Genomic DNA, 21,304 nt, shown 5'->3' with positions numbered 1-21,304 from the left:
TATTACTAAGTGAAAAGAGCCAATTTGAAAAGGCTACATACTGTATGGTTTCAACTACATGACACTTCGGAAAAGGTCAAACTATGGAGACAATAAAATCTCTGTGCTTGCCATGGGTTGGGGAGGGAGGGATGAATATGTAGATCACGGAGGATTTTTAAGCCTGTGAAACTACTCCCTATGATACTACACTGTGGATACATGTTGGTATACATTTATCTAAATCCATTGGAATGTACAACATTAAGCGTGAACTTTAATAAAAATTATGTATTTTGGGTGATAATGATGTGTCGCTGTGTGATCATCAATTGTAACATATGTAACACCGTGGTGTGGATATTGATAGAGGGGGAGGTTTTGTGTGTGTGTGTGTGTGTGTGTGTGTGTGTGTGTGTTAATTGGAGTATATGGGAACTCTCTATACTATCCACCCAATTTTTCTGTGAACCTAAAACTGCTCTAAAGATAAAGTTTATTAATTTAAATAAAAAAGCAAAAGAGAATTCTGGGGAAAGTGGGATTAAAAAAAAAGGGGGTGTTTTAAAAAGTACTGCCTTCATAGTGTTGATGTGGTGATTAAATAAGACCATATATGCTCCAGCACATATATTAAATGTTAATTTTTATTAGCACAGGATTGGCACATAACTCTCAATAAATGTTAGCTATTATTATTACCACCAAATTATAAACTTTTGGTAGCTTACACTGAAAGTTACCAAACTATTGGTACGCCTGGTAAGGACCATAACATAAATTTTTAAAAAGTACTAGAAATCAATTGCCACATAAGAATCTAGCACCTTTAAAACACATTTATTTCAGGATTAAAGTACTACATGTTCTTCGTACTATATCACTCATTTTGGGTTTTGTTTACAAGTCAAATATAGTGTAAAATTTGACATTTTACTTTATAACTTTATGTCAGTTATCCCCAATCTTTATTATTCCCCAACATACCTGAGAGATATGGTACCTGCCATTAGGCACAGTGGCTCACTAGAGCACTGATTCTCCACTAAGTAGGGAGAATGCTGTGGAGGTAAGGTGGGGTCAGTTGTCTTTAGTTGAGAATTACTAGTTCACATAATGGAAAAATATTATAAAAAGAAAGCTGTGATTCAGAGTTAAGAAACAGAGTTAAATCCACAGGAAAAAAAATCAAGTATATCACACAATCCATTTCTTTAATTTATATTCAAAAGGTGGAGGTATTTAAAATTTCTTACTAGTGTGTTTTCTCCATTGGAACTATTCCAGAGCCTCATTCTATTATCTGTACCAACAGTGAGTAGGTGAAGCCCATCACTTGTGAAACATAAGCCATTAACTTTCCCATTATGAGCAGTGTTTGCTGCAATGAAAAATACAATTTAGTTTATCTGTTCTTGTATTCAGCACACATTTAATGCTTGATGATCTACTAATTTAAACATATTAAATGACAACTATCTGAATTACTTAAAATATATAAGTTGATTATATTTAAAATTAATCATTTTGGATTATTTGAATATGATAAGTGCTATAAATTAGAACCACAAAAAAAAAAAAGAGAGAGAAAAACTGAAAAACCAAAGGGAAAAAAGTCCTGCCAAATATATTTGTCTTCAAAGAATAAGCTGTGCTATAAAACTCAATTACATGCATAGTTTTACGCTAAAATTTTAAACACCTTTCAGACTTCTTATATACTATTTCCATTTTTAATCTAAAAATCATTCCATGGACTATTAAAAATCATTAATACTAACATTTCCTATTAAAAAAATTTAATGGGAAGACAACTGCTATAGCCTCAATCAAAATTTATATTACTATCAAAATAAACAACTTTGAGAAAGCATAATTCTTACTAGTCTGATTAATTTAAGTTAAAAGATTATTAAAACAATTATAGATTTTATATAGTTCATCCTAATATATTTCTGGTCCAGAATTAATTCTGAATCAGAATTCTAACCTACACAAAAAATAAATTCCATTGTAAAAATACAATTGAGGTACTTTATTACCTGGATTGCAGCTGACATATTTAACACAACTTGCAAATTTTATTCTGACATAATGGTCACTAAATGTTACTATTCCTCTAATTTATTGGAACTTTCTAAGTGGCACTGAATTTGTATTAGTTGGTGTCATTGCAGGAATAAAAAAGGTAACAAGTTAATCCAGAAAAGTTTCTTTACTTGAAAATTCAGGAATAATGAAATGCCATACTTACTTGTATCTTCAAGAAAGACAACAATAACTTATTTAAATTAAGAAATTGACTTATTGTGAATGCCTTTTATAAAAATCACAAGATTTTTCATTTGTCAATATATATTTATTATTTAGTTTCATTCAAAATTTCAATATAAAAATACTATCATTGTTATATTTCCATAGTAGTGCATTCTTCATTACCTGATTCAGCAGCTTGTGACTTTTCCCCATTATGCTGATCAAGAGTAATCAAACATCCTGATGCTTTCCTCACATCCCATAATTTTACTCTACTGTCAGCACTGAGAAGAAACAAATGTTACAATGACATATATAACTAGGACAGTGACTGCTCTTCATCTACCTTTCCAGTATAATTGGCATATAGAGGTTTGTGAATATTTGTTTATTTGGATTATTGTACTTTTGCCTTTTCAGCAAACATTCAATAGGAGGACAGAGAAGTAAAAAATAAGAAAAAAAGGTAAGCTTCTTTGGATACAAGGACAGAATTCTGCTGCTTTTCATTTTATTTTTAATGATATGAACATCTTTCTCCTCAAGGACTAGATAGGCTTAGAGCTTGTTGCTTAAGCAAGTTTCTCCCTACATCCTTACTATTGTTTATTATTCAAGTGTTGTCTAGACAATCAAGCAGTTAACTAATTTCATTTTGCTTAAAAATTCATTTGGCATGAATTTGGTGGGCTTCCCCCCCCCCATTTTATACGATAAAAATAAGAACAAAGTGAATAATAAGAATAATGTATTTTCATTTGGTTTCCTGTACTCAAATCAATCTTTGCCTGATATATAAGAACTAAATTTAATGTCTTCTAGAAATTAGATATTTATTTTCATTTTATTTCAAGGAAGTGAAAAGAAGAAAGGCAAAACCATGATCACACATTAATTTCAGCTTCTCAACTAAAGACAATATTAATCAATTCAACTGATGCTTTCGTATTGTCACAAAGACCTCAACAATATTCCATTGGATTTATCCAGGCCATTTTAATTAGAAAGACCATTGCATTGCCTTTTATAAACCTATTTCTTATTTATAAATCATGTATATGTATGATTTATAAATCATATATATGTACATATGATTTATCTCTTCCTATAACCTTGATTCATTTCACAGATCACCACCAAACCTAGCCAGTTAGAAGAGTCAGCAAAAAACTAGCATTTTCCTTTCTCAAGTTGGTTTTATTTCTTCCCAGCTGAGGAAAATGTGTGCAATGGGATGAGTGTAAGGATGTAAGTCTCCTCTGAAACAGATTAGATTTAGAGATATCTGACTCCTAACATCGATTACTAAGACCACTTTGGTACTGATTCAAATTTCAAGGGTACTCTGAGAACTGAACAACTCTTAGCCTCCCTGTGATTTGAGGAAATTCCATTTAGGCAGAAACAATGTAAATTTGCCCTAGTATAAACCCACAACCAGCACCTAGTTCCTCACCTTCACACCTCTTTAGCCAACCTCTTAAGGCTACATTCTACATTCTTGTTCAACTTCAGAAATTTTTAGTTTCAACATCACATTCTGCAAACTATTAACAAATAATCTTTGGGGACTAAACTGTGACAGAGAGGGAGGGCTAGCAGCTTTATAAAAATCCAGACACATATCTTTATAAAACTAATCTGAATAGTTTTGTAATAATACTTCTGCAAAACATTTTATTAAAATATCTGTATCAGCCCTGGCCAGTTTGGCTCAGAAGTTAGAGCTTCGGCCCGTGGACTGAAGGGTCCCAGGTTTGATTCTGGCCAAGGGCACATACCTCTTTTGCAGGCTCAATCCCCAGCCCCCAATCGGTGCTTGAGCGGGAGGCAACCAATTGATGTGTCTCTCTCTCCCTCTCCCCCTCCCTCCCCTCTGGCTCTCCACCTTCCTCTCTCTGAAACGCAATGGAAAAAATATCCTTGGGTGAGGATTAAAAAAAAAAGTCTGTATCAAAATCTCTGACTACTAATTCTATCCCTTTAGTTTAATTTTCTTACTCTGACACACATACTTCTATCTCATTAGGTACCTGACCCCCTCCTATAAGCCTTTTTGTGATTGCATTTCCTTCCTTATACTCATGACTTTTAACAATTTTCACACAATTGTTAAGTCTGTGACACTTAATGTTTTGGCTTCTGTGACTTCGTACAACTGTGGTCGATGCCTTCAACTATGCACACAACACTGTCCAGCATCCTTGTGTGCCCCTAACCAGACCTCTCACCCAATCGTTAAAACCGTTCATCCAAACCTTCACTACTTTCCCTAAGACTGTATTCCCATTCCAGTATTTTCAATAGGTGACATGAAGTTCTACTCCACTAAAAAAACATAGAGGCTACTAGGTTTGCATTTCTTGAGATCTCTGCAAATTTAACTGTATTCTTGTCTACCTTTTCCTCCTTCCATTTGGTCTCACAATGCCCTTCATGTGTCAAATGAAGTATCCTCCTTCCACCTGGACCCTTGATACTACCCTCTTGCTTCTGTTTAAGGTCCTGAAGCAACAACTATTCCCTTCATTTCTTATCTTCACCAATTCCTCTCTCCTGGTACTTTCCTTTCAGCATTTAAATAGGTAAGACTCTTCCCTTCAACAAACAAAACCCCCCAAACCCTTGGTCCTCTCAGAGTTAAGTGCTCTGCTCTCTTTTCCCATTTTACACCTCTCAGAGACATAACTCTATTAAAGCATTTTTCAAGATGTTCTGTAATCGTGGGTTTTTCTGACTACCCCTTATTGGACTGTTAGCTTCTTGAAGGAAATATATGCCTTGGTTAACTCTGGGTCCCTAGTACAATGCTTGGCACATGGTAGGCAGTCTTTAAATATTAGTAAATTGAATCAATGAATGGACAGATGTGTTGAAACATTCAAAATAATTCTGGATTAAAGAAAATGAATAAAAATTAACAGTGCTATACTTTTATATGCAAAAATGACACAACACAGTTGTTTTCCTGTTTTTTCGGCAGTACTAGATTTGCACTGCTACACTGATTCTCCTGTTTTCTCTACTTTAAAAGGTGAGTGCCATCAAGATGGATAGTCAGGATTAGAACTTTGATGCAAAGAAAGATTTCTTTTGGTGATATGAATTAAAATCTGCAACTTAATTACTTAATTTTAATGACCTAATAGATAACTAAACATGCATCTTACATAAATATGCTCTTTTAAACATGTTTTTCATTCATTATTAACTTCAAAACCAACTAATTTGCAATTTACCTTGCAGTTGCCAAGATATAGTCATAACGTGGTGACCAGGAGACTGCCAGTACTTCTTGTCTGTGACCTGCAAACACATCTCTATGAAAAGTCTTGCAAAACATTTGAAAATCAAAAGATACAGTGCAATTAATTTTGATTCTGAAGAAAGTGAAGACTAAATATTAAAGGTAAATTGATATAATCTTTTTTTCACTTTTATAAGAATGTTTGAATATTAATGTGAAGTGTATGAGCATTTCTCACATATGGTATTTTATTATAAAAGGCTTGGTTTTACTTTGGAAAGAACAGGCAGAGCAAGTGAATCTTCCTTTTTAAATACAGCTGTTGGCCTAATTACAGGGGTGGGGAACCTCTTTTCTGCCAAGGGACATTTGGATATTTATAACATCATACGAAATTATCAACTTAAAAATTACCTATGAAAAAAGCTCCTAGATTTATTGAATTTTGAGTCCTGCCTGCGGTTGTCTTGGCAGGGCCAGAACAAATGATTACACAGGTGAAATAAGACCCGCAGGCGGGGTGTTCCCCACCCTTGGGCCCTAACAACTCAATCCATCAATAAGCGAAATAGGTTAAGCTCTTACTTATCTCTACAGCAAAAGCCACTGCAACAAACCAAAAATAAAAATATTTTCTAACTTTTCTGAAAGTTATAAAAGAGAAAAAATTATTTTTATTCATGATTATAATAAAACACTTGTATAAAATATTTTTCCTAGAAAGCACAGGTGATAAGTTCACAGGATAAGTGTTTTCAGCAGTTTAATTCATTTTAACCTAACTGAACTATTCAAATCAGTTGTTTTGATCTACCTAGCTTATATTAAATAGAAATTCATGATGATATAAAACAAATGTTATCTATCTCACCGAGTTTTCCTTATATATTTATTATGTGTTTCTCAGAGATGAATAAAGACGTATATTTCTGAATTATACCCCATTTTTTCATTGTTTAGAATGAGATGACCTAATACTGATTTTAAAAAGTAGCAGAACAGCCCAGCCAGGTATGGCCCAGCAGTTGAGCATCGGCCTAGGATCCAGAAGATTGAGGTTCAGTTCCTGGTCAGGGCACATGCTGGGGTTTACCGGCTCGATCCCCAGCAGGGGGCTGCAGGAGGCAGCTGATCAATGATGACTCTCATCATTGATGTTGCTATCTCTCTCTCCCTCTCCCTTCCTCTCTCTGAAATCAATAAAGATATATTAAAAAAAAAAAAAGTAACAAAAATAATTTAATTTACCTTTACCACAGTATTATTTCAATATCTTTTTCTAAAATATTTTTACTGAGGAAAAAACAATGCACCTAAATTTTAAGAACCTTTATTCAGCCAGAACAGTATTAGACGATGTTCATGGGACAAATGTACTCATGTAAGCTTCATAAGTAGTTTATTTACACGTAGAAATAGCACAAGGAGCCCTAGCTGATTTACCTCAGTGGTTAGAGCATTGGCCCACAGACCAAAGGGTCCCAGGTTCAATTCCAGCCAAGGGTGCGTACCTCAATTGAAGGCTCAATCCCCAGCCCAGGTCAGGGTGTGTGCAGGAGGCAACCACTCGATGTGTCTCTCTTGCATAGATGTTTCTCTCTGTCTCTCTCTCTCTTTCCCCTCTACTCTCTCTGAAAAGCAATGGAAAAAATATCCTCAGGTGAGGATTAAAAAAAAAGAGAATAACACAAGGTTTTTAGTTAGACCTTTCATAACCTTTGAGCTCTCCCTATGGCCATTGTTCATATAAATGTCTCCTCAATAGTTCAGTTTTATAAGAATAATGCACAGAAGGATCTTTATTTCCCTGTTGACTTTTAACAACTAGCACAAAATACATCAGTCATGTCACTTACAAAGAATACATTGTTAGTAATGTTTCTTTTTACTCAATGGTTTACTCAGAGTAGTTGTTGTTACAAATAAAAAAATACCCTGTAGAATGTGGCAACAGGATCCAGACTTTAAGTCACAAAGTTGTACTTTGGGAGCTCTAGTGCCAACTGTAAAACAAAAACAGAGATGGTTTAAGATAATTTTATTATAAATCACCATCAAAAGGAAATAAGAAAATACCATTATGAATTATGACATTTCCACTACATCCATGAAGAAATATGAAAATATATGTTAAAAATATACTTCAAATGGTTTTTAATGTTTATAACTAGAAAACTTATTTTAATGGTAGTTATATTTTAGTACTAAGGCTTTATTATTGCATTATTTTTTAACATTTAATTTAGAAATAATTGTATTTGTTCACAGGAAGTTGCAAAGATAGTATAGAAAGGCCCTTGTGTACCCTTCAATCAGGTTCCCCCAATAGTGATATATTAGGTAACTACAGTACAATACCAAACTCAAGAAATGTGTATTGATACAATGTGGTATATAAGTCTACACTATTTTATCATCTCAAATTAGTTGTTTCGTTTTGTTGATAATGAAATATTTATAATCACTAGTAATAGAGTCCAGACACTCTGGACACAGACTGAGTGGATCTCAAAGACAATTTAATGCTCAGCTTTTCTCTTCAGATAAAGTAGCTGACTGATGTCCAGAAGTGAGGAGGTCCTGCAGTGCCAGAGAATAATGAAGTCACAGGGACCTGACCCCTGATACCAGAAAAAACTTTTTTCCCCCCCATATACATGAACATTTTTGTTGCAGGTACTTTCATAAAAATGGATGTTTAATTTGAATCATACAATTTTAGAGAAAAGGAAATAATTTCCTTGTTTTATTGTGTCGAATTGAAAAAGTGGTCAAATTTTGTTCATGTAAAATCTTTGAAACTTTGGTGGTTTAAAAGTAATTCTTTGGGAACAGAAAGGTGCCTTCTTAGTTAAACTTTGAATCCTACCCACTAGCACAATGCCTGACTTGCACAGTATTTGTTAAGCTGAATATAAATAGTAGCATATACTTGTCTTTCTGGTTTTTTCTTTAAAGAATTGTGATCTCCATCTGGGTTAAATGTCTAAATCAAAACTAACTAGAAATGAAAAGGGAGAAAGTTTTCAAAATGTTATAAACCAAAAGAAAACATGTACAAACCTGCTACCAAACAGTGCTTGGTGGCAACTGGAGACATATGATGACTATAAACTGTTTCTTCAAAATTAAATACATCTGCAGTCTGATAATCAAAAGACATTTTAAAAGTGTAAGTTCTAATTAGAGTCAGAAAAAATAATAAATTTCCTATTTACTTATTTTCACACTGTTAGCAATTTTTAAATTGACTTGGCAATTTATTTGACCTAAACATAGGAATGTTAATACCCTCAAAACCTGAAATTTTAAACATGAATATAAAATTATAAATAACACTTTTCTCCCTTTTGTGAGAAAAATGGTTTTTCTCTAATAAATCCCAGAAATTAAGACAACCTCCAACTCATCATCTTATTCTCCTCACCTAGAATGGGTTCCTCCTTTAAAACCATACTTTTCAGTTATATAAGACTAAAATCATCTGTCATTTTCAGCTTTCTTTCCCCCAACTACTTCCAAGAAATCCTAATAAAGCCCAGAATGCCTAACAGTTCTTCCTGACTTCACTTTGCCTTCTTGAGCTTGGATTCCAAGGTCCGATACTTCAACAGCCAGCATGTGTTCTTCACCTCTTTTGTCGTTATCCTTGCACTAGTCAATACCTCAAACCTGGGTAATCCCAAATGTCTGCCTTCTGTGCACCTATACTCAGATTGATCTATACCAGAGGTCAGAAAACTTTTTCCATAAAGGGCCAGGCTATAAATATTTTAGGCTGTGCAGACCAACTACTCATTTCTGACATTAGTGCATCAAAGTGGACATAGACAACAATGGAGCATGTTTGTGTTGCAATAACACTTTGTTTACAAAAATAGGCCATGAGCCAGACTTGTGGGTTGCAGTTGGCTGACCTCTGCCTGGGAAAATGTGGGAAGAAAAATGCAGGGAAACCATTTAGGAGTTTTTAGTAGTAGTCTAGATATATGGTGATGGTGAGGGAAGAGAAATATGATAATCTGAAGACTGCTAAGAATTGAGGACTAAATGGATGTGAGGAGTGATCAGTTTGTAACATGCTAAGTTTGAGGAGATGACACTACATTCAAGTAAGAGAGGTTCTGTCGACAGGTAGAGAAATATGGAACTAGGGCTCAGGAAAAAGATTAACACTAAAAATATAAATTTGACCAAATATCATTAAAACTATTATCTACTCTTGACCTTAACTAAGCTATAATATTAATATCTTTCTTTTCCTTTAAGTTTCAGGTCAATAGGAGATAAATCCAATTTCCTTCCTTAGACCATGAGATTATAGAACCTCGGAGGGAAGGTGGGGAAAGATTAAGCAAAGAATTTACATACATATATGCATAACCCATGGACACAGACAATAGTGTGGTGAAGGCCTGGGGCAAAGGGTGGGTGCGGGGTGGAGGGGGTCAATAGGGAAAAAAGGGAACATCTGTAATACTTTCAACAATAAAGATAAATTAAAAAACTAAAAAAAAATAAAGTTAAAAAATATATATATAGTAGCTTTAAATAATAAAGATAATAGCTAATGGTTTTTGAGCACTTACTATATGATAGGCACCGATCTAGTTTCTTTACATATGCTGACCTATTTAATCTTTTTTTTTTTTTAAATATATCTTTATTGATTTCAGAGAGAGGAAAGGAGAGGGAGAGAGAGAGAGACAGAAACATCAATGATGAGAGAGTCATTGATCAAGCCTACAACCAGGCATGTGCCCTGACCGGGAATTGAACCCTGATCGCCTGGATCCCAGGTGAGCCACGCCCAGCCGGGCGACCTATTTAATCTTAATAACCATTCTATAAGGTACAATCATTACCCACATTTACAGATAAGGAAACTGAGAGAGGTTCAGACACTTGCCTCAAGTAATCTAACTCCCCTTAACTACTATAGTGCTTTCACATCTAGTACATGACATCTTAGCAAATAATGACACTAAAATGGTTTAGGAATAAATTCTTTGTCATCCTAGAGCCATATGGAAAGGTTTTAATATACTTACTTGTAATGTATTTGTATCCCATACTTTCAGAGTTTTATCAAATGAACTTGATGTGAACATGCCAGTGTCATGAGGATACCACTGTACAGTCTCCACACTATATTTGTGAACATCAGGATGATATCTACAAAATAGTAACTGAAATGTAAAAACTGACTTACGTGAGTTTGAAACTGATACTATATTAACAAACAGTCTCAGGAAGGATGATATGAATGGCTAAATGTAGATCACACACCTGTGTTCCAGCTGTTCAGGGAAAGAGGATGTTCAGGCACCTCTAGTTTCAGGCTTCCCTAGTGTGATGTAGAGGCCTGCTTCCTACTAGGACTCTTAAAATGAGGTTTATTTCAGTACTGTCGCCTGAAGGGATCAGCCAGTTCATGTCTGGACCTGGTCATGGAGACGGCAGTGATTTTTCCTTACTGGAAGAGGTATCTATTCTGGTTTTGGATTTGCCCTTCCCAGTATCATTTTATCAGCACTATCATTCTTAGAAGTGTCAAATGCCTCACACACTTCCAGGGTACCAAGCACAATACTACTTCTGATCAAGGAACTTACTCTATGGCAAAAAAAAAAAAGCAACTGCAATGACCGTGGGATTCACCATTCTTATGTAACCCATCACCCATAGAAGCATGGTCTGTTGATGACTCAGTTATGACATCAGCTACAAGACACCACTTTGTTAGAGTGATGTGCAGTCCTAAAGGATGCAGTATGTGCTCTGAACCAGTGCTCAACAGAGTGTGTCACTTTACTGAATCTTAATTCAAACAAACTGGCTGTTAAGAAACACAAGATAATGGAGGGGCATTTAAACACCTAATGAATATTTAATATAAAAAATTATTGTGTATGTGAGATACTGTGGTTATGTTTTATAAAATCCTTATCTTCTAGAGCCATAAATAATTATGAATAAAATGATATGATTCTGGATTTGCTTCAAAACAACCCTCTGAGTGGGTATATGGGTAGAGATGAAACAAGATTAGTTATGATTGATAGTTGTTAAGCTGAGTGATGTGTACATAGCTCATTATACTTCTCTCTACTTTTGTATATGTTAGAAATTTTATATAAGATAAAAGTTAACAGAAGAGTACTACAAATATGTGAAGATAGGACCCTTATGAGTTCCAATTCCTTAAGGTCAAAGTCTGGATCACAATACAGGGTTAAGGACTTTGAACACTGGGCTGCTACCTGAAGAATGAGCACATGAAGAAGGGAGGTCTTAAGCGCAAGTTCTGGCCTTGAGACAGCTGCGAAAATAAAAGGACTGTAGTGCCTACCCACATTTTCTCCGTTTCTATGTCATATATAGATATACATATATATGCTTTAATTTAATTTCCCTTTTCTTTCCTTTCTCTTACCTCCATTAGTTTAAATAGGTTAATTATCCAACTGAGTCCAGAGGTTGCATATTATTGATATACGATCATGTAAAACTAGTGGGAAAATAGATATTATCTTGAACTGGAGCTGGATATGGTAACTAAATACACTTAGGGTCATCAACCTCTGGGGAAGGGGATGATACATTTTGATCATATAGTGAATACCTGCATTAGGTTAGGCTGAAATTTTTTCCCCTCCCCAGAAAAAAGGGTAAGTGTGAGAAGAAAGGTGTGTCTGGATGCTAAACAGCCAAATGGGTGGATTGTAGTGGACATTTGCCCCTTTCTTGGCTGCTGAGTATGCAAACTCCTCCTGTTTGAGGGAAATCCCCCTTGTTTTATTGAAAGGCAGGACCCTGCCTCTTATTACAGAAAGCAAGAGGCTCTAGACATTTTTTCTCTTCTCTTTGGCAGTAAGGGCATGGACATGTGTCCTGGGCTTCATCAATCCTGCCTGGGACTCTAAAACTCTAGTCAGTAATGCAAACCCCAGGGATAGCTAGCAATTACTCATAGCTGTGGAGTTTAGAGTCTGTGTTGGTCACATGTAGCTCACTTATATTTTTAAACTGAAAATATATATTTTATATTTAAAATAGGACATAATATGGTATTATTCCCTTACTATGTATGATCTGTTATTCTCATGGACATTTAATAAGAATTTTGTTAGAGGAAAGGAGTCCTTCTGGTGTTCAAGAACAAATATATTAAGTAAAGCCAAAATAAATATTAGGAAACAGTCTAAGCCACATTAACTCAATAACAATTTTTACTGAAGCTATTTTTTAAAGTTAGTCTATAAAGTCTTTGGATGTAAATACGCTACTTAAACTCATTCTGTAAAGATGCTCACTATATGCCCATTTACAGTCAAAGTCATACTTTTAAAGACAGTGAATCATAGTAAAGCAAAAGACTGATGCGCTAAGCATTTACTTGCCTTTACACACTAGAAAAGCAGATCATAATCCTTCATGGAATAACATTATACAGCATGTGGTATATATGAAAATATTATTTTGCTATATAGCAAATTAAACAATGTTAAATGTTATCTAAGATAAAATAAGAGAAAAATGAATTTAATGAATATGACTGTTCTACACTTAAGAATTTAAATTTTTTTTTTTGGTGGTAGTGAAGAGTATAAATGGTATAAGCCTCTTAGAAACCACATTTCAGAGTATTGGAGATGGCACCTCGCTTTGTACTGTTTCCCTAGAATTATATTACTTTCCATTCACACAGTGGCTTTACAGTTTCCAATATGCTTTTTTGAAAGGTAATATTTCATTTAATTCTCACAGAAACCTTGTAAGAATAATCTGAGGCTCAGAGAAATATTTCCTGAATCTATACTTCCAAAGTGAAGCACCAGAGCCAAGAAGCAATCACAAATCTCCTCACAAACATTCCATGGACTCACACACCTATTCTAACACCTTGGGAACAGCTTTAATAGAGTAGTTGTTGATATTAATGCTCATGACTTTTTCCTCTTAAAACATTTTCTCAACACCTATTTATTCTGTGAATTCAAAGGCCTGCTCAACATCAGATCAGGCAGAGGTGACAAGTAGTAAATGACCATTATGAACAAATTACAACAAAGTCACAAAACATTTTATTAAAGAATTAGAAATAATTCTCACAAGACTGGAAAGACAGTAGAGTTAGAAAATTCAAGACAAAGAGAGGTATGTTTTTAAGTTAGGAAGCTTTAAATAAGTAGAGAGGTAAGAGGGCTGTGTGTGGATGTGTCTGTTCAGTGAGGGATTGTCAGTATATTCATTGCTTCTAGCCATTAATCTTCTTATTCTATTAATATCAACTGAAAAATCTAATTTGTGTTTGTAATTAACTGAGAGACTCATATATGAATCTTACTCTAAGTGGTACTAAAAACTAATAGGTCACTGAGGTGTGCTATGTAAGTATAGAACAAAGAGCACATAATCAAAAGTTTTTAAATAAAATCCTTTTGAAAACCAATGCCGAAATTGTTTTGGGAAAGTCATATTAAAAACAGCTACCCCTGAATTTGTTATTATTTTTTAAGAAAATGTCAAGGGATATCCACGTAAATATGTCATGTGAACAAGTTGCTTGAGACATTCATTCATATGACTGCTATTTTCATAGTTTGCATTTGATGCAAAAAACACTCAACTCTTTATAAAATAATGAATTACATTTTTAATACACACCTGTCAACAGAACACACTGCTTTACATGTGTAACAAGGTTGTCTGCTGGAGTTCTCAAGATCATAAAGTACAATCACACCATCTGAACCACCTGATAACATGCTAATAATAAAAAAGTTAACATTAATTTATCATTTTATGTAGTTCATTTATTTGATTACATATTTCTGAAAATTATTGACCTTTAAACACCTACATGTATTACGCCCACATATACCAAGTAAAAATTAATATAGACTTCAATAAACTAAATTTTCTTAATCTAATATTTGTAGAATGAATATGAATAGATTCAATATGTGATCATTTAAAATTTATCTTCATAATACCACAAAGGACAGTAGAAACACTATGGCAAAAGATATTTCTTACTAGAAAGTAAAAGTAATTCTTCAAAGTTCTTTGCTCAAAGAGTTCTAAAGTACAACTGATGACAGGCAATAAGACAGCAAGTGATGCCATACTGAAGGTTTGTTTTTTTACACTTGTTAACTTTAAAATATTATAAAATAAGTTTAAATGTCCTAATTATAACTGTGCTAAATAGAAATGAAATCAGGTAGACCAAGTATTATTACTGATGTTAGCTAGCTATCTAATCCTAGACAAGTTTCTTCACCTGTTTCAGTCTTTAAACATTTTAGAAAAGAGTGACAGTTTCATCTAAACCATAAAGCTGATGTAAATATAAAAGTAATATGCAAAGTGCCTTTTATATTGTCTGGGGAAAAAATGGGGATCAATAAATGTTAGATTTCTTCCATTATGAACATTTTTACTCAATTCATTCAACTTTAGAGACCTGCAACATGCTAGGCACTGTGTCTAATACAACTGTGAACAAGATAGGCATGGTTCCTGTCTTCCCAGAGTTTAAAATCTAGTAGGGAAGAGAGATAGATCTATGAATTTACATATCTATATAGAGTACTGCTATTTGCTATTATTGCTCACTATCAGTCCTCATGTTGCTGTCTATTCATTCTGGTTCTCTGATTTTATTCTCTGGTAGATTACTAAGAAAGGGCTCCTCAGAGCAGTAATCCCTGAATTCCTGTATGTTATTGACAATTTGTCCTTTTGTACTTGAAAATTTGACTGGATATAAAACCTTTGACTCACATTTTATTTCTTTGAACATCTTAGATAAGAAACTTCATTTCTTGGCATAAAGCCCCCAAAACGTAAAAGTCTCCTTACAATATGATTTTCTTTCCCTTACATGTAATTTCAGATCTTATTTATTCTAGGAAAGTTTCCTTGGATCATAGTGTTAATATTCACTCTGTTCTTTTCCTTTGGCTCCTTCTCTGGGGTTCTTTTGTGTACGGTGGAGCTCCTTTGCCTGGCATCTATATATGTCTCTATCTCTTAAATCCTTTTCTTTTCCATTTTTTAAAAAATTATCTTTATTATTGAAAGTATTACAGATGTGCCCCTCTTTTTCCCCATTGACCCCCTCCACACACCCCCCCCCCGGCCTCCATTTCTTTTTTATTTTACATTTTTCCTTCTTTCCAACTTCACTTAAGGCATTATATTTTGTATTTATGTGCTTGTGTTCCCTTGCTTTAGTCTTCATTTCTGAAACATTTTTCTTTCATTTATTTTTTCAAGTCTGATCATCTCATTTCTGAGTTTTTCTAATTACAACTTATGTTTTTCTTTCATATACTGTATCTTTTTAAAATGACTTTTAGCTAGTTTTGAAATATTAGGTTAGAGTTCTCACCTACTTTGTTGGCATATCTTTCTGGCACAACTGCATGGTCTGTAGGTGCATTATTTATTCTCTTTGTTCTTACAGTAATATTGTATGTTATTTGACTTTAATTCTATTCTTTTGCTAATTTTTACATAAAACTAATTTTCTTAAGCTTTTAGAAGGAAGACTTGGTTTAGAATATTTACATTTTATATCTCTAGAACGTTTTCCTCTTTTTTGTAAGATGTTCAAAATATGGCAGCTTCCTTTCAGAGATTTCCTGGTTCTGTTCATCTCCCCAACATTCATCTGGGCCATCTTTTTCCTTTATTCTAGTGTCCTTGTATTACTTAATTTGGATACTATTCCAAGAAGTTTCCCTCAGGGTCTGTCCTACAGGGGATCTTTAGTTGATTAACTGGAGAGATTATAAGTCCCAGACACTCTAGCCCCACAGGTTTTACTGTGAACCCCTTGAACAATCAGAATATGCCATCCTCTCCCAGTTTCAGCTGCTGTAGTCAAATTGGCTTGCTGAGCTTTCAACTAACTGTTGGTTATTTTAGAGTTATCAGGTCTATCTGATGCCCTATTGCTTTGAATTGCCTTCCCTGGTATAGATGCTAATACCACAAAGATCTTGCAGTTAGTTACATGTGTCAGTTTATTCCTACTCACCCACACTTTGTGGTTTGTGAGGATGCTTCATCACTTAAACTTACTATAAGTGTTATACATTGGTTTTGATCTTGCCATCTTTAGTTTCTTTGCTATTTAATGTACTTATCCATGACAAGATAAGGAGCTTGTGGCCAGAAATGCACACACTTCTTTCTTCACTGAGAAAGTCTTGCTACAAAAAAAAATCTCAGCTCATCTAATCTGTGTGCTTAGTGGCATAGTAGATTTACAGTCTGGTATAAGCTCCTTGTCTTGTGTTGAACCAGTTACAGGGGTACATGAAATAGCAACATGTCTAAGTAGCACTGATTTACATACTTGCTTTAAGAAAAAATTAATACCAATTTGTAGAACAATTAGGTTAATTTAAAAGTAGTTCTTCAAAGTTCTTTGCTCAGAGAGTTCTAAAGTCCAACTGATAGACAATAAGAAAGACAGCAAGTGATACCATACTGAAGGTTTGTTTTTTATACTCATTAACTTCATTACACTTGTAGTTGTTACTCTAATTAGGTATATAGAGAAATATTTGTAAATTTTAACAAATACAACTTTTATTTTGGTGCATAAAATGTTGTACCTTGTTTGGACAGATGTGTACCAAAATCAATTTCAAAAACATTTATGCTTTATATTTGAACTTTGTGAAATGTATTTTTTTACCACAGCACTACACGTATTATCAAAACAAAAACAAACAAATGTTTTCAAAGTTGAACTCTTAAACTTAATTTAAATGGTATTTACAATAATGCCAAATGTTCTATCTTTGCTAGAATGACTTCCAAAAGCTTTTCACTGATTCCATTACTTGGATGAAAAAACTGAATCATTATCAGAATTAATTGACTGTATGATGGCACTGACATAAGCTGTGAGACTGTTATTCTGTAATAGAGAAAACACGGCATGTTTTTATATGAATAAGATAGCCTGGTACTAAAGATAAATAAAATTAATTAGAAGAATTGAGAAGGTATAAAAGAAAAGTCAAGGTTTACAGAATGGTATGCAAATGTACACTACGCAGTTGCACCTATTAAAATGTTATTTTCATAACATTAGGAGTTATTTTAAAATAACTTCTAACTTTGGAAATAAAGGCTTCTTTACCAGATTTGTGTATACTGGTTTCCATTCCAGTTTCCAGTGAATTCACTACAGCTCTCATGGTGGGTGGTAAATACTAATGAGTATTTAGAGCAAGTTTCATGTGCATCGATTTTAAGAAAAAGAACATTAGTATTAAATTTTCCATTAATATACAATTTACTATTTATTTCTCTCTTTGCTGCCAAAAGGGTTTGATGCAAAATACAAGTCTTAGCAAACAATGAAATAAATAGTTGTAGACTTTTACCATGCAATAAAGGGGGAAACCATTGTAGCAAGAATCCTGACTTTCTCTATATGCTCTGCAAAAAGACTCCTCAGCTTATATTTCTCACACATATTTAATGCACATATAATCTATAATTTCCCACATTTCCCAATGACTCTGCCAACTGGCAGCCTACTGGCTTCATGTATTTCACAGATTGAACTGATCATTATCCCAAATGGACGGCTGAAGAATCTGTACTAAATATTCTTTCTACCTCAATCCAGGACCAAAAGAAATTAGCTGTTCATATCTGCAAATGCCCCACAGCTGTCCTTGAATGGGAGGTGTTAGGTTAAGCCTGAAAAAGGTCAGGAAAAGGAAAAGAGTTATCGCTGGTCGTCTTTTAGATTTAACCATGTGTTAAAGTGAGGACTTGTTCAGTCTTCATGTTTCTCATATACTACCAGGTGAGACCATGACAGAAGCTAGAAATAAAAAGTAGAATTCTATCAAACCTTTCTTGGCTTATTTTAATGTTAGTAATAATAGTCATAATACTTCATTATAATAGAAAAATTGTGGGGCAAATGGTAAACATGACACGATAAACTTTTTTTTTAGTTACTTCTACATTTGTTTTAATTAATAGTCTACATGAAGGGTTTTGAACTTTCCTGTAAAGTCATGTGGGGGTAAAGATAAGTTTTAAGTGGGGTGATGACATGTTCCAATTTGCATTTTTCCAAGCACTTTAGCTGTTGTGTGAGAAATGGACTGAATGGTGTAAAAGTATAGGTGATAATAATGCTTTTGATTAACAGGAGTAGTAGCAACCACTAATGATATGCCAGGCCCTATGCTACTCATATTATACATATAATCTCAATGAATCTTCACAATGAACTTGTTGGTATTATTGTTCCCATTGTATAGCTAAGGCAACTAAGAATTAGAAAAGATAGATAAATTGCTCATGGTGATATAGCTGGTAAGTGGTAAAACCAGGAGGAACTCAAATACAAGTCTGGTTTGCTTCAAACTTAATGCTTTAAAATATACTTTTGCTTTTTAATATTTTTTCCCCATTAGTCTCTTTGAGAGTAGCAACTAGTTACACACCCCAGCACTTAAAAGCTTTCTGAGTTAACAATGAATATATTTATAGTAAAGTAGCTTGGAATCTATCTGGCAACATTTTGAAGGCATGAAATTCTGTATTTATTTGAGATTAGTAATACCAGATTAAAAATGCTACAATTTAAAATTTTTACTATTTATGAACCTTTATATAATTAATCTGAAAGCAAGATTTTACTGCTTCTCACTTACAAAGAAAAACGTATAAACTTACTATCTCCCTTCAACAGGTTCAATGTCCAGGCTGTTAACTCCATTGACGTGGATCCTTTCAATGTCTCTGTCTTTGTTTAACTCCAGTCCCAGAACCCTTTAAAAATATAAAAATTAAACAAGGGAGAAAAAAGATAAAACTAAACAATAAGAAAAGAATTCAAACATAAAAAATGTCCTTATCTTATTAAGATTACATATAGTATAAAAATCACAAGTAGGATCTGGCTGGGTGGCTCAGATGGTTGGAGCATCATCCTTTACACCAAAAAGGTTGCGGGTTCATTCCGGTCAGGGCACATACCTAAGTTGTGGGTTTGATCCCGGCACATACGAGATCCGTGTTCCTCTCTTTCTCGATCTCCCTCCCCCTCTTATCTCTCTAAAGTCAATAAGAACATGTCCTTGAAGGAGGATTAAAAGAAAAATCACAAGTAATGCTTAAGTCTTTCTACCAGACAGAAAAAGTTTTTATGGATTTTAAAGACCTTACGCAAATTTTTAAAGTATCAACAGTACTAACAATTACATGTAAAGAATTTCTCCTGAAGTACTACCTTAGACTTAATTTAAAGAGTGCATTTTATTAAGTTTTCATTAAGATATTGAGTCACAAATTTTCATGAAAATTGAAATTGATAAATTAACTGAGGACACCTAGTGGACAAAAGCTTAAATTACAGTATTTTAAATAAATTTCCAGGAGTATTTCTCATGCCTTAGGTGTAAACACAAAATGAGCATGTTTAACTTAACAATTAGGTACACTTAAATAAAGCCAATTAAATATTTATAAATAAAATGATTAACAAGTACTCTCATAAATTAAGATGAATGAAATTTCTGGTATTCCATAACTGTAAACCATCATTATTCTGGTCAGTATATTAAGATTAAATGAGTTAATACATAAAAAAGTGCTCATTCATTACAGTGACTAGACATAGTAAGTGCCTAGTGAATGTTAACTATTAAAATCTGTCTCAATTTGTTGGATGTTAAAAATAATTTGCATTAATTTAACCAGAATGATTTTTAAATTCATTATTGATCAATATGATGCTAATTTATATGAAATGTACAGCCCATAAAATTAATCAATGCAGGGCTACAAAAGGATCAAACTGATATTTTTACACACTGACAGTAGCAGTACTGACAAAATCATTTTGGAAATCATTTTAGCAGTAGCAAGCTGATTTAAAGATATACATGGCCCTTTGTCTTCTGGAGGACAGTTTAGCCTTAGGTCCACTTACTACTTTCTCTGATCTTCCTCAGTAACAGTTAATATTAAAAGCCTACTATTTGCTGACATTGTAATTAGTGGTAATAATAAGTTGTAATAAGTAATAATCCTAAGTGGCAGATTTCCTAGACGGTTGTTTATATTATTAAATGCTTTTCCTGAATATTAAAGTAAGACATAAGTAATTTGGCTAACTTCACTCATCTAATAATTGTCTGAAATGCACCTGAACTCTGACATATTTCCCTCCATACCACCATGCTGTCCTGACATTTCTAAGCTTCAATATTCCACCAGAAAATAGTTTTTCCCATTGAAATTCCATTTCTTCTTAAAATATTTTTCCATTTGATGATTATTCAAATTATAACAGTAATATGTGTTTCTTTTAACAAGTAAAATAATATCAAACAAACATGTGCTAAGGTAATCATCCCTTCCTTGAGTTCTATCAAAGAGAAATATGGATTTCATTATCATTAATGTTTTTATTTGACCAATCTCCCAGTATATAACTAATCTTCCATCATCACTACTATCCCCTTCCCCCACAAGGATGCTATTTACCAAGCTTGGGCTTTGATTCCTGCCTCCCCCAAACACCCTCATCACCTTGGGCTTGTCAGTCTCCACACTTAGGCTACCTCCTCAACCTGCTCAGGCTCTGAAATGTCACTCTGGGTCAACCTAACCCCTATTTGGAAGCTTACCTCTGCCCAACCTTTAACACTGAATTGTTTGGGAACTAGGAGGGGTTAAGATGAAGGGAAAGTGGGAGGGTAATGAGACAGGGAAACGGGTGAGGTGTGCGTGGAAGGAGACGAGGTGTGCAAAAATAGAGTT

General features: G+C 33.9%; 1 protein-coding gene across 5 annotated transcripts in view; it reads right to left on the bottom strand.

Annotated features, from left to right (window-relative positions):
* Window positions 1-21,304, bottom strand: part of ERCC8 (ERCC excision repair 8, CSA ubiquitin ligase complex subunit) — a 41,076-nt gene that overhangs the window by 19,272 nt on the left and 500 nt on the right. For 2 of the 5 annotated variants that reach the window (XM_081131068.1, XM_081131069.1), the window contains exons 2-9: window positions 19,214-19,309; window positions 14,153-14,254; window positions 10,534-10,657; window positions 8,546-8,627; window positions 7,417-7,485; window positions 5,475-5,541; window positions 2,419-2,519; window positions 1,236-1,360 (exon numbers count right to left, since the gene is read on the bottom strand). In XM_081131068.1, the coding sequence (XP_080987194.1) occupies window positions 1,236-1,360; window positions 2,419-2,519; window positions 5,475-5,541; window positions 7,417-7,485; window positions 8,546-8,627; window positions 10,534-10,657; window positions 14,153-14,254; window positions 19,214-19,309 (766 nt within the window). The remainder of the gene's footprint in view (window positions 1-1,235; window positions 1,361-2,418; window positions 2,520-5,474; window positions 5,542-7,416; window positions 7,486-8,545; window positions 8,628-10,533; window positions 10,658-14,152; window positions 14,255-19,213; window positions 19,310-21,304) is intronic. The other 3 variants (XM_081131070.1, XM_081131072.1, XM_081131071.1) reach the window with 3 other exon arrangements.

The sequence above is a fragment of the Miniopterus schreibersii genome (assembly GCF_964146895.1).
Source record: "Miniopterus schreibersii genome assembly, chromosome: 3".
NCBI classification, from domain to species: domain Eukaryota; kingdom Metazoa; phylum Chordata; class Mammalia; order Chiroptera; family Miniopteridae; genus Miniopterus; species Miniopterus schreibersii.
Note: the sequence above shows the minus strand (reverse complement) of the source record. Positions and strands in the feature narration are given on the sequence as shown.